The sequence below is a fragment of the Temnothorax curvispinosus genome, unplaced genomic scaffold (assembly GCF_003070985.1).
Source record: "Temnothorax curvispinosus isolate PA1 unplaced genomic scaffold, ASM307098v1 QBEX01015109.1, whole genome shotgun sequence".
NCBI classification, from domain to species: Eukaryota; Metazoa; Arthropoda; class Insecta; order Hymenoptera; family Formicidae; genus Temnothorax; species Temnothorax curvispinosus.
This window is the reverse complement of record NW_020224889.1, coordinates 1,935-13,164: the sequence shown is the minus strand read 5'-3', so window position 1 is coordinate 13,164 and position 11,230 is coordinate 1,935. Positions and strand designations below refer to the sequence as shown.

The window sequence follows — 11,230 nt, the reverse complement described above, 5'->3', positions numbered from 1 at the left end:
ACGCCATTGCACTTTCAACAACGTAATTTTAGGATCCTTGGCCGGATCTCTCGGCACGGTCTTCTTCGGATCTACAACGCAGTTGTGGTCGCTACGAGAGCGTATCAGGATAAGCTCGTGTCGCGCGTTTATCACCACGCGTCTTTAGTCCTCGCAGAAACCCAAAAGAATATTCAAAGGTACGCAAAAGTTGAATTGATGGGACGCGTTGTTCAGATTCGATTCGCTCGTCGGATAACTCCATCCAGCGTTTTGCAGTTTTCTGGCTCGTTCGACGGTCAGCGACACGTAGTTCTTTATCGTGCTGGTTATGCCGACGTTTCTACACCGGTCGATCTCCACGCCGTCGAGCTCGTATCGAATTTCGTCGAACATAAACGCGACGCAGTTGTTGACTAATTTTGCGTATTGTTCCTCATTCGTCGCGCCGTCGTCGTTGAGTTGTCCCTCGACGTACAGGAAACTTTCGCACGGCAGTGTATACAGATCCTGCTGCTGTATGGGTATTCGTATCTTGTCGTTGTGTCCGAACGTCGTGTTGACGTACGGGTTATACGTGTGAGTCTCGATTCCGACGATGCGCTCGTCGAAGATCGGCTCACCGCCGATACTCAGGATGTCGGCCATGATTTTTTCTCTCGAGGTAGAAACGGCTCGACGGTGACGCGTTTCTCACGGCGAGACCCAACGATCGTAGGAATCTGACGTTGGCGTTGCTGAGAACGGTCCCCCTCCTCCGCCTCTTCTCTTTCCTACGCTTCCGATCTCGTCGTAGAACGGGCTAGCTCGCTCGTTCGTACAATTCGCGCTAGATCCGTTCAGAACGAGCATCCCTCCTCTCGCTCTCTCTTTCTTCAGGGATACGCGCACACACACACACACACTAACCGTGACGACGACGTACGTGCAATCTGATCGTTATCTCCTCGCCGCGAAAGTCGATCAGCCGATCTTTCTGATCCACGACTCGCACCGTAATATCGGTGACGTTTCGCGCGACGATCGGGAGGTAAATGATCTGCGTCGGAATCTCCGACAGTTTATATCCCGGTGGAACTTTCGGCGCGAATTCATGTATCGCGTGCACCGAGCGTCCGTTGCTGTACGCTCCCGCGGTGATACTACACTCGATGCGAATTATGTTCACGCTCATGACGTCAACGGGTCTGTCGGAAACGTACCATTTGTTCGGTTTTAGAATACGATCGCTCGAGAAACCCAAAAGAGAACCGATATTGTTCGGTTTTGTAAAATTCACTCGGTAGGCGCACTTTATCTCGCTTCTCATGGTATTCTCGTTGGCGCGAAGATCGAGCACTCTGTCGCCACCGTCGTCGTCCCCGTATATGTCATAACCGTCGCCATCTTTGTCATCGTTGTCGTCGTCTTCGTCCACGTATGCGCGATAAATCTCGTTGTTGGTTTCGTTCGGTTTTTTTCTTTTACCCGTCCAGCGTCGTCGGTCCGCGATTTTCCTCTTTTCTCCTTAACTTTGTCTCTCTCGCGAGCGCGACGTTCGCGATGGAGAATAGCGGCGCGCAGATATCTGCTCACGGCTCGCAGCTCGTACGAACCTTCCGGAACGACGATTCTCCGGTCGTCCTCGCCGTAGTAGAAGCGATTATTCGCGGACGTAACGTTCGGTATCGAATTGTACGTCTCAAAAGTCGCCAAACCCAGCTCGTATTCGCCGTCGCTCAGATCCAAAGCGGAAAAGTGACTCGCCGTGAGAACGCTGCCGGTCCCGGTCAACGTGAGCGTCAGCGACATCGCGGGAGAACGTCGATCGTCCGCCCGCTCCCCCCCAATCGATCTCGCGAAAAAATCGCAGGCACAGCTGTCCGCAGATTCTCTGATCGAATGTCTGGAACGCGCGACGATTGTACGTCACGATCGTGCTCTCGTCGCCACTGTCGCCGAGATACCGCGCGAGATCCCTTGGCGGGCGGAGATTTCCAAACGCGTCGAAGTAGATCGCCGAGTTCCCTTTTTTTGCGTAAGCGACCCAATGCGTGCCCGGGCCCACCGCGTCGTCGAGATTCACGATGCCGCACTCCGCGCGTCGCACCCTCGTCGGCAGAGCGTCGCGCATGAACACCCCGCGGAAGAACGGCACGCGCAGGCGACGCGCCGCTCGATCGAGCTGTTCGTCGGTCGTGACGCCGTACGGAGGTAGACGCGCTAACCTCGCCTTTTTACGCGAGATTTTTTTTTTTGCCGACTCTCCTCGCGCCACCTCCGCGCTTCTTATACGGCGCGAGGTACAACCCGCGACCCTCCATCGCGCGATTGTGTCGCTGCAATTCGTCGAGCTGTTTCTGCGCCGCTTTGTTGGCGCTCACCGCTTTGGCCACGCTGGCCGCGCCACCGATCAAGGAACCGAGAGCGCCCAACATCGGTAGAAAGGGCAAGAAGCCGCCGCGTTTCGCCGTCGTAAGTATCCTCCGCTTCTTCCTTCTCGTCTTCGCGCTTCTCCTCAATCCCGTTCCTTTTCTCGTTTTCCTTTTGCGTTCCATACCCATGCCCAGCTTCGTCTTCGTCTTCATAGCCGCCCATACGTCCGCCGCGGCGAGTTTCTCACCGGCCGTGGAATCCTTCGCGGTGACGCGCTCGCGCGCCCTCTCGGCGAACCGTCGATCGGCGACGTGTCGCTCGGCGAGCTCGCCGCTTCGCGAATACGCGATGTCGTGCTCTCGACACGCCGCGTCCAACGGATTGATGCCTTCTTCGCCGCGCGCTAGTCTCTTCGCTAGACGCGTACCGGGCCCGCAGAACTGATAACCGGGTATGTGCAGTTCGAAGGGAAGAGCGTTTATCGCGCGATTGAGCAGACCGGTGCCACGCATTCGGTCGCGGTTGCGCGAGGAGCATTCGCTTCTTCTTAGTTTGAACGGGAAATCGAAGATACACCGTTCACAGGGCGAAAGCGATTGCACTCGTGGCAGTCCTTGATGAGCGGCGGTGGACCGTCTATGTGCGTTCGCTGCCACGGACGATTGTAGTGTCGCATGCACGGGCGATATCTCTGCACTTCGGGATCCGCTTGTATATGTCCTGGCAAACGGTCCCACAACAGGTGCACGTATCTCCCAAATTGACGCAACAGAAGGACCTTCGGAATGTATTGCAACTCTTCCACCGTTAGATTGAGAATTTCGTAACCGTCCACCAGTATGGGAAACACTACTGTGAGACATCTCACCGATGCGCGCGAACGATTCGTTGATTTTACAAAATAAATTTTTTTTTTCTACGGATACGGCAACACGCTCGCGCTACTTATACCCGCGCGCGAGGCGTTTGCGCACGCGCGACGAAACGAAACGACGTCCGCGCTTTCCCCTCTTTTTTTCCAGCGATCGAGAGACTCATCGCGAACGAACCGAGCGGAAAAACTCGAGGGAGAAAGAGAGAGAAGGCTAACATGCGATTCGTGCGACAGACGGCGACGTTAGGAGTCTCGAATCTGGATCGCAAAACATCGGCGGGGTCGGCCGCGACCGAGAGAGGAAACGGAGAATCGCGCCGGCACGGTCCTCTCCTTCCGAACGTCGTCCGTTGCATCATTTGCGGTCCCTCCAATTGCGGTAAGACGAACGTTCAGCTGAGCCTGCTGGAACAACCGCACGGTCTCCGTTTCGAGAACGTATACGTGTACTCGAAATCTCTGCAACAACCGAAGTATCGATATCTCGAACGATTGTTCGAGCCTATAGACGAGATCGGCTATCACGCGTTTTCCGACAATCGCGACGTCGTTCCGCCCGACGAGGCGCTTCCCGACTCGGTTTTCATCTTCGACGACGTGGCCTGCGACAAGCAAGACAGAATGAGGGAGTACTTTTCTATGGGTCGACATTCGAATATCGATTGCTTCTATCTCTGTCAGACGTAAGCCAAGATACCGAAACATCTCGTGCGCGACAACGCAAATCTGCTGATCCTGTTCAGGCAGGACGGCACCAATCTGCGACACGTGTACGACGATCACGTTAACATCGACATGTCGTACGACGAATTTCGCGCCTTCTGTCGCGAGTGTTGGCGGCGCACCTACGGTTTCGCCGTGATAGACAAGGACAGCGCGTTGCGAGGCGGACGGTACAGACGGGGCTTTCACGATTTCGCCGTGCTGTAGGGTCGATCAGTGCGCCTCGTCGAACGACGCGAGTATGAGCGCGATCGCGGAGGAGAGAACCGCGCGAGAAATAGCCAAGACGCGCGCCTCGATTCGCAGAAAGTACACCGCTCTCAGGGCCGGAAAAATGGAGAGCGAGATCGCTCTGGAAAAGAGGTACGAGCCTATCGTCAAACCTCTGAAACGGCTCGCCGATGACGTGGAACGCAGAGGTAAAGGACAAGATCGACGACGACGACGGCGCTAGTTTTGCGTTCCCGAAAAAGATGAAAGCGACGAAGAGAGCGAAGAAGGACAGCGAGAACGGCGACGACGACGACGACGCTGGCGCCGACCTGGAGCGCGATTACTGGGAGGACGACGACGTATTCGCGCCAATCGGGACAACCGCGACGGCGGAAAAAAGAGAGTCGCGTCCGGCACGGCTGAGTTCGGCTCCCGCGACGACGACGACCGCGATGAGCTCCACGCCGATCCGCGACGATTTGGTCCAGTTTTTACCCAGAGAACGCGAGATCGTATCGGAGACGACGACTCCGCCTCCCACATTGGAGACGTCCGCCGGGAAATCTTTGAGTACGGCGGAAAGTCGCGACGTTCTGACTAGCAAACTAGGACCGTTGGGGCGGGAATACTTGGGCGCTCTTCTGGGCGGCGACAAAAACAAGGAGATCGACACCGTTTACGGAGTGCATTTCGGCGAGAAAGGCACGATGCTGGGAAACAAGCGATTCAAGCTGAAACCGGATGACACCATGGTCATCGATGGTGTACCGTACAAAGGCACGCGCGGCCTGTACGAGTTGATCTTCATGGGAAAACCCGACCCTAAAATCTACACGGAGAAGGACAAATTAACGTACAGGAGCATACTTTTCCACCAGCGCTTACAAACGCGGCGGCAAAGCCGACAATCCCGTCAAGGGCAACAAGGGACCGAAGTACAAAAATATAATAGCGCCGCTCGTAAACCTGTCTCTCAGAGTTGGAACTACGAAGGGTGCCGGGCTACCGTCGGCCATGCGACTGACCGACAACGCTATCGATTACGTTCACTGGGACGATCCCAACGAACTGGTCGATAGACTTTGACTGCTGGACGCCTCTCGTCGGGCCGGCAACGATGCTCACGACATCGAAATCCTGTCGATAATCGAGGAACTTCGCGAGGCCGGCTTCGTCATAAATTGATCGGTCGCGTCGGTCGCGACGTCAGTGCGAGTCGCGCGCCCGCCAGCGCGATGTCCGTGAACAAATTCGGCATGTCTTTGACGAATCGGAGCAGCGGCGACGGAGTCGACGGTGCGTCCGCGGTGAGATTGCGCTCCTCGATCGAGTCCCTGCGCAATTACGCGCGCAACAACGCGCTCTTCGTGAGAGGGATTTTTACGACGCGAAGGAGCGCAAGATACGAAGAGTGGCCGCGCCGGAGATCGGCACCGACGCGGCGAACAGGAGTTACGTCGAGGACGCGATTGGGCAGCAGAAAAGCGTTTTGATCGAAGAGATCAAGAATAACAACGCGATCCGAGATTTGGGAAACGGAATCGCGGCGTTGGAAAGCGTCGCGCTCCGTTTGAACGCTCAGGATTCTTACGACGCGTCGGGGCGCAAGATACGACGCGTAGCCGCGCCGGAGGTCGGCGCCGACGCGGCCAACAAGAGGTTCGTCGAGGGAGCGATCGCGGAACTCGGAAAGACTTTGAGCGACGCGATAAAAGAATTTAAAGAGGAGTTCGTTACCGTGAAGAATACCGCGGATTGGCACAAGGTTGAAATCATCGCGATCAAGACCGTTTTGAAGATTATCAAACAAAATGAGCGTGGAAAAACGTAGACTCGTCGAAAAATTTTCCTCGCCGCCGCGTCGTGTTGCGCGGTTACGACGACCTGTGGCAGGCCGACGTGGTCGAGATGCGCCCCTATTCGCGCGCGAACGCGGGTCACAATTACATTCTGACGGTCATCGATGTGCTGAGCAAGTACGCCTGGGCGATCTCGCTCAAGAGCAAGGGCGGAAAGGAGGTCGCGACGGCTCTCCGAAAGATCTTTCGCGAGGACGCGCGACACCTCAGGAATCTGCAAACGGACAAAGGAAAGGAATTCTACAACGCCGACGTGCGCAAAATCCTCGACGAGCGCGAGGTGAATCACTATTCCACGTATTCGGTGATGAAAGCGTCGGTGGTGGAGAGATTCAATCGCACGCTGAAAAACGACATGTGGAAGCTCTTTACGCTCCAGGGATCGTACAGATGGATAGACTCGCTGCCGCGCCTCTTGTCGAATTACAATCGTCGCAGACACAGAACGATCCGAATGCGTCCGGCGGACGTGACGCCCACCGTCGCCGAAAAACTGCTGCGCACGGTGTACGGTCGCGCGAAGATAGCCGCGCCGGCGAAATTTCGAGTCGGCGATCCGGTGCGCGTGAGCAAATTCAAAACGATCGCGTTTCATACGCTCGTACGCGTCTTCGCACTCCAGCGAATAGATCAGACTGTCCGTATCCGTGTAGGCAATTCGACAACGGTCGCGATAGAGCGGCACCATGTAGTCGTAGTGAAACTCGTAGAGACGCGTCTTGGATATCTCGAGAATAGACATACCCACGTAGATCGGCTTGTTGAATGTTACCTCGAGCCTTCACAGCTCGATCGCCACCAGATTCTCCGAGAAGACGCTCCTGCTGTGAAAATTCGGCTTAGCGATCAACGCCTCATCGCCGTATCTCCCGTCCCATCGCGTCACGAGACGCAAGTCCACGTGATCGCGCACGTTCTCCATAATCTTGCCGAAGACAGCGTTGTTCATCAGTTTGTACAAATTCCGTTCGAACTCGTTGCTCGCGCGCGTCCTAAGCGCGGTGTTCAGCTCGATGTACACGCGAAGCCACTGCGACTGGGTGAATCGCAGAACACGACGAACGCGCGTCAGACGCATACCTAGTCGCAGACATTGCTGCAGGTTTCGATAGTGCGTCACGTAGCGCGATTTGTCGTAGAGAGTGGCGAGCAGTTTTTCCTGTCGCTTGCCGGGCGGTTTGTCGCGCGTCGGGCACAACGGCAGATCTGCGTGGGCGTCGTGCAGGTCTCGCGGGTACTCGAGATCCACCTCCAAAATGTAACCGACGTCGCTGTCCGTCGGCACGGTCGTCGCGTCGAAATTCTCAGGATCGTCGAGCCACTGGAAATTCGCGTAGGGCAACGATTCGCTCATAGCCCAGCCGTACAGATTGTTCACGTCGTAATACATGAGATACGTAGTGGGCTGGGACGAATCGTGCGTCGGTACGTGCCTGTTATTGGCTCGCGCGTACCTGAGCGAACATTGACTGAGGCCGCCGCGTATTCCACGTTCCACGAACAGCACCATGTCGATGTCGGTGAGCAGCTCAAAACGCACGGCGGTGTACCACAGCATGGCGTCCCACGTGTACCCCGGCAACGTGTAGTAATGCGCGGGATCGAGCCCGTAACTCGCCGAACACGCGTCCCGAAAATTTTCAAATATATTCGCCAGAAGAAGCACGTCGGTCTTGAGATACAGATCGCTGTACTCGCCGAGATCTCGCACGCGAAAACGTCGCCGGACCCTCGTCGCGTGCTCGTAGTCGCTCTCGCTCGCGGTCTCGTCGGTCAGGGAGCTGTAAAAGGCCTCGCGCGGCGGAAGCTCGGCATCCCGCAGTTTGTCCGCGCCGTCGACGTACTCGTACGGAAACACACCCTTGCGAGTGAGCAGATCAAGATCCTCCGCGCTCAAATCCGCGTACTCCGAACGCGTGATTCTCAGCTTGTCCCTGTTCAGATAGGACGCCAGGGTTTCGATACTCGCCGCTAAAAATTTATACGAGTCCACGAATTGAAGCTTCACGTACCGATCCCATTTCCCGTCCGTCTGCGTCTCCTTAACGGTCTTCGAGAAAGATATGTAGCTTTCCTTCGTGAGCGGCAGCAGATCGACCCCGCCCTCGAAATCGTTCGCGATTTTCTCGACGACAAAGTGCGCGTCGTAACCCGACAAATTGTAAAAAAACACGGGAATCACGTAAACGTTTCTGTAATTCAGATTGCAACGAGAATGCGCCGGACCTCTGTAACGTCCTGTTAGGTGACAGTGATCCCGCACGCGCTTATCCTCCGGTTGAAACGGTTTCCCGCACACGTGACAATGAGTCGCGAGCAGAAATTCGTTTTTCTCGTCCTCCGTAAGTTCCACCATCGCTATATTGGTGGAAAATTTATTCTTAACGCGACGCGCGAGAACGCGAAGCTCGTTCACGAACCACGAAACGCAATCCTCGCCGCGACAATATCTGTACGCGGACGCGGTATCGTTGCAGGTGCAGCACAGATAGTAGCCCAGGCTGAACGGTACGTGACGCTGATAAGCGTATCTTTCCGTTCTCGGGCCCCCCTCGACGTTTTCCCTCTCCCGTCGTTCGAGAAAACACTCCAGATTCGCGTACACCACGAAGGGAAGTTGCTCCTTTCTGACGTAATTGTCGAACGACAGCCACTTGTCGCTCTTGTTCGGGAGAACGACGGCGCAGTCGTTCATTCGGCCGCAGTCGACGCTGTGGGCAATCAACTTGTCGCGCGTATAGAAATAGTGTAGACATCTGTGAAATAACGTGCGAGCGATTACTGCGTGTATGTAAAAAAAATAACGCCTCGTCTTTTCCTTGTTCCCCGTGTTTTTTTTTTTCATTTCATTTTTTTTACCTACCGATCGCAAACGTGCTTCGCGTACCGTTTCGCTGTCAATTGCGAATTCACCAATCGCGACAGATTCTTTATCCAGGCGAAATGGCCCCTGTTGACGCCGCGCAGCGTATCGCGCAGATACAGCAGATTTACGTGCCTGTCCCGCTTATCGTCGGTCAACCGCAGAGGCACGATCGCGTTGTGGTCGGCGCCTCGGCCGAACTTAGCTTTCTTTTCAATTCCTTCCCGAGTTGTAAACACGTCGATCGATACGTCGTTCTGACGTTCGAATTTTCCGATCTTTTTCAGATCTATGGGAAAATCGATCCCGTCGAGATTCAGCACCGTCGCGTAATCTGGATACGAGCCGCATCGTTCCGCGTGCCGTTCGGCGGGGTACAGAGCGGCAACCACCGCGCGCGCGAAACACGCGTCGTGCTCCGACGGCACGTTGACCACCGCCTTTTTAAGTCTTACATCCAGCGGTATTTTCATCCAACATCCCACGTGCATAGGATTACACTTGTTCACGTTCACGATTAGGTTCAATATTCGCGACAACGCCCATCCGCTGTCGCGTTCCTGAAATTCTTCCAACCGCGTTAGAATCGCGTCGCGCACGTGCCTATCGTACCACTCGCTCAGATCGGACCCTGGGACAAGCTGTTCGTTCCGCGTAGCGATACTCTTAACGTCCGCTACGAATTCCCCGTTGAATATGACGTTGACCTTCAGACACCTGTGTTTGGTCATATTATCCCGCACCTTTTCGAGCACGGTGCCCTTCACGTCGTCGAGAAATCGCGCGGGCTCGATGTACGTCGAGTTCGACACGGCGCCGGTCAGCACGCGACGTTGGAACGCCGCGTCGATCTCGATCCACGAGAAACCTCTGTCGCTGCTGCCGCCGCTACCACCTTCCCCTCCGTCCAAGCCGGCACCTACGGCGCGTTCGAATCGTCGACGCAGATCCTCCCTCGAACCTTCCAATCGCGCTATCAGAGCCACCAGAGCGGTCACGGCTCCCGTGTTTCCTCGCTTCCCGGAGCGTTTGACTCGACACTGCTCCCGCAGGAGTCGGAGACACTCGTCGCATCGCCGTCTTCACGCGCGGTACCCGTCCGCGTCGCGGACGTCCGCGGCGAGCAACTCGTCGCACTCTTTCCGCATCGCGTCCAGAAAGGTTCACCCTCGGAAACGTTGAACTTCACTCGGTCGAAAAGACGACGAGACCAGGCGGTTTGAATCCGATATATCCTGCTCTGTCCTTCGTACACTGACTCGTGATAGACATAATACTTGAGCGGCAGGCGACGCATATAATCGCTCGCCCTGACGGAGTTCGCCACCGTCGTCTCTATCCATTTTCGCTCGCGATCGATTCGCGCTCCGATTTCCCTTCGCAGATGATGAGTAGCCAAATTCCATCGCGCGTCCTCCTTCGCCACCGACGCGCGCGCACTCGACAACGGTGCTTCGACTTTCGCCGATTCGTCGTCCAAATCGGACAAAAACTTAGGCATGGGCTCGCGACAGCGCCATTCGTCGTCCGATTCCTCGGACGACGGATAACGGCGATCGTTCATTTCGCGAGCACCCCCGCCGGAAATGCTAGCGTCTTTTCAACGTTTATAGATGTCGATAGATGTCGAATCGGCATCTATAAAATGTCAATTGGACGTCTATAGACGTCGGCGTTCCGACTGGAACGTATCGCCGACGCTACATTCGCACCGCTGACGTCTATATCAAAATAAAAAAATCTCCATCTTCAATCCCCCCACATTAATGTTTCCTTGTAATCATAAGTATCCCACAAACCTATTTTACAATTCCCTCCACACTGTAAACAGAACTCGTGCGTCAATACTTCGTCGTAAACGTTACGGACGCTGCCGCGAACCATACACCAACATGTTTTAACGTATGAGTTCAAAGCCCTCCAAATGTGTTCGGTTCTACCGATATGCAATTTAAAATGCAATTTGAAATTCTTGGGACACCACCTGCGTTCGTTTTTACTGATATGCGATCTAGAATGCTTGGGACACCACGTGTCAGTGCCAGCGAGTACGTTTCGAAATCCGACTTCTCTGCCGCGAAGCAAACGCACCATCGACGAGCAATAGCGTCCGTCCGTTCCCATACCGTATTTTTTTACAAATATATTAACTCTCGACCGCGCTCTAGAATCCTCATAGAAAAAAAAAAACGTTTGCCGCGCCGTTCGCGCGCCCGTTCAATTTATACCTCCCCGTTCGTTGTCTCAACGAAAGACGTACCCCTGCCGGACGCGCTTTTTCCCGGAATGACGACACCCGCTCGCCGCGTCCTCCGAAAAAACGCAGAATGACGACAATCGCTCGCGGCATCCTCCGACGAAAAA

General features: G+C 55.2%; 1 protein-coding gene across 1 annotated transcript; it reads right to left on the bottom strand.

The window, feature by feature from the left end:
- Window positions 1-6,784: 6,784 nt before the first annotated feature.
- LOC112465332 lies at window positions 6,785-10,430 on the bottom strand. The gene is made up of 3 exons (XM_025032841.1): window positions 10,056-10,430; window positions 8,867-9,906; window positions 6,785-8,759 (listed from the first exon to the last, which is right to left on the bottom strand). Exons 1-3 carry the CDS (start codon window positions 10,428-10,430, stop codon window positions 6,785-6,787), a joined length of 3,390 nt encoding a protein of 1,129 aa, XP_024888609.1.
- Window positions 10,431-11,230: the final 800 nt, after the last annotated feature.

Coding starts and splice junctions, on each gene's coding strand:
- LOC112465332 (XM_025032841.1), bottom strand. CDS start 10,430: ATGAACGATCGCCGTTATCCGTCGTCCGAGGAATCGGACGACGAATGG. Junction 9,907..10,055: donor CTCGTCGTCTTTTCGACCGA/GTGAAGTTCAAC, acceptor CTGCGGGAGCAG/TGTCGAGTCAAACGCTCCGG. Junction 8,760..8,866: donor GCGAAGCACGTTTGCGATCG/GTAGGTAAAAAA, acceptor GTTATTTCACAG/ATGTCTACACTATTTCTATA.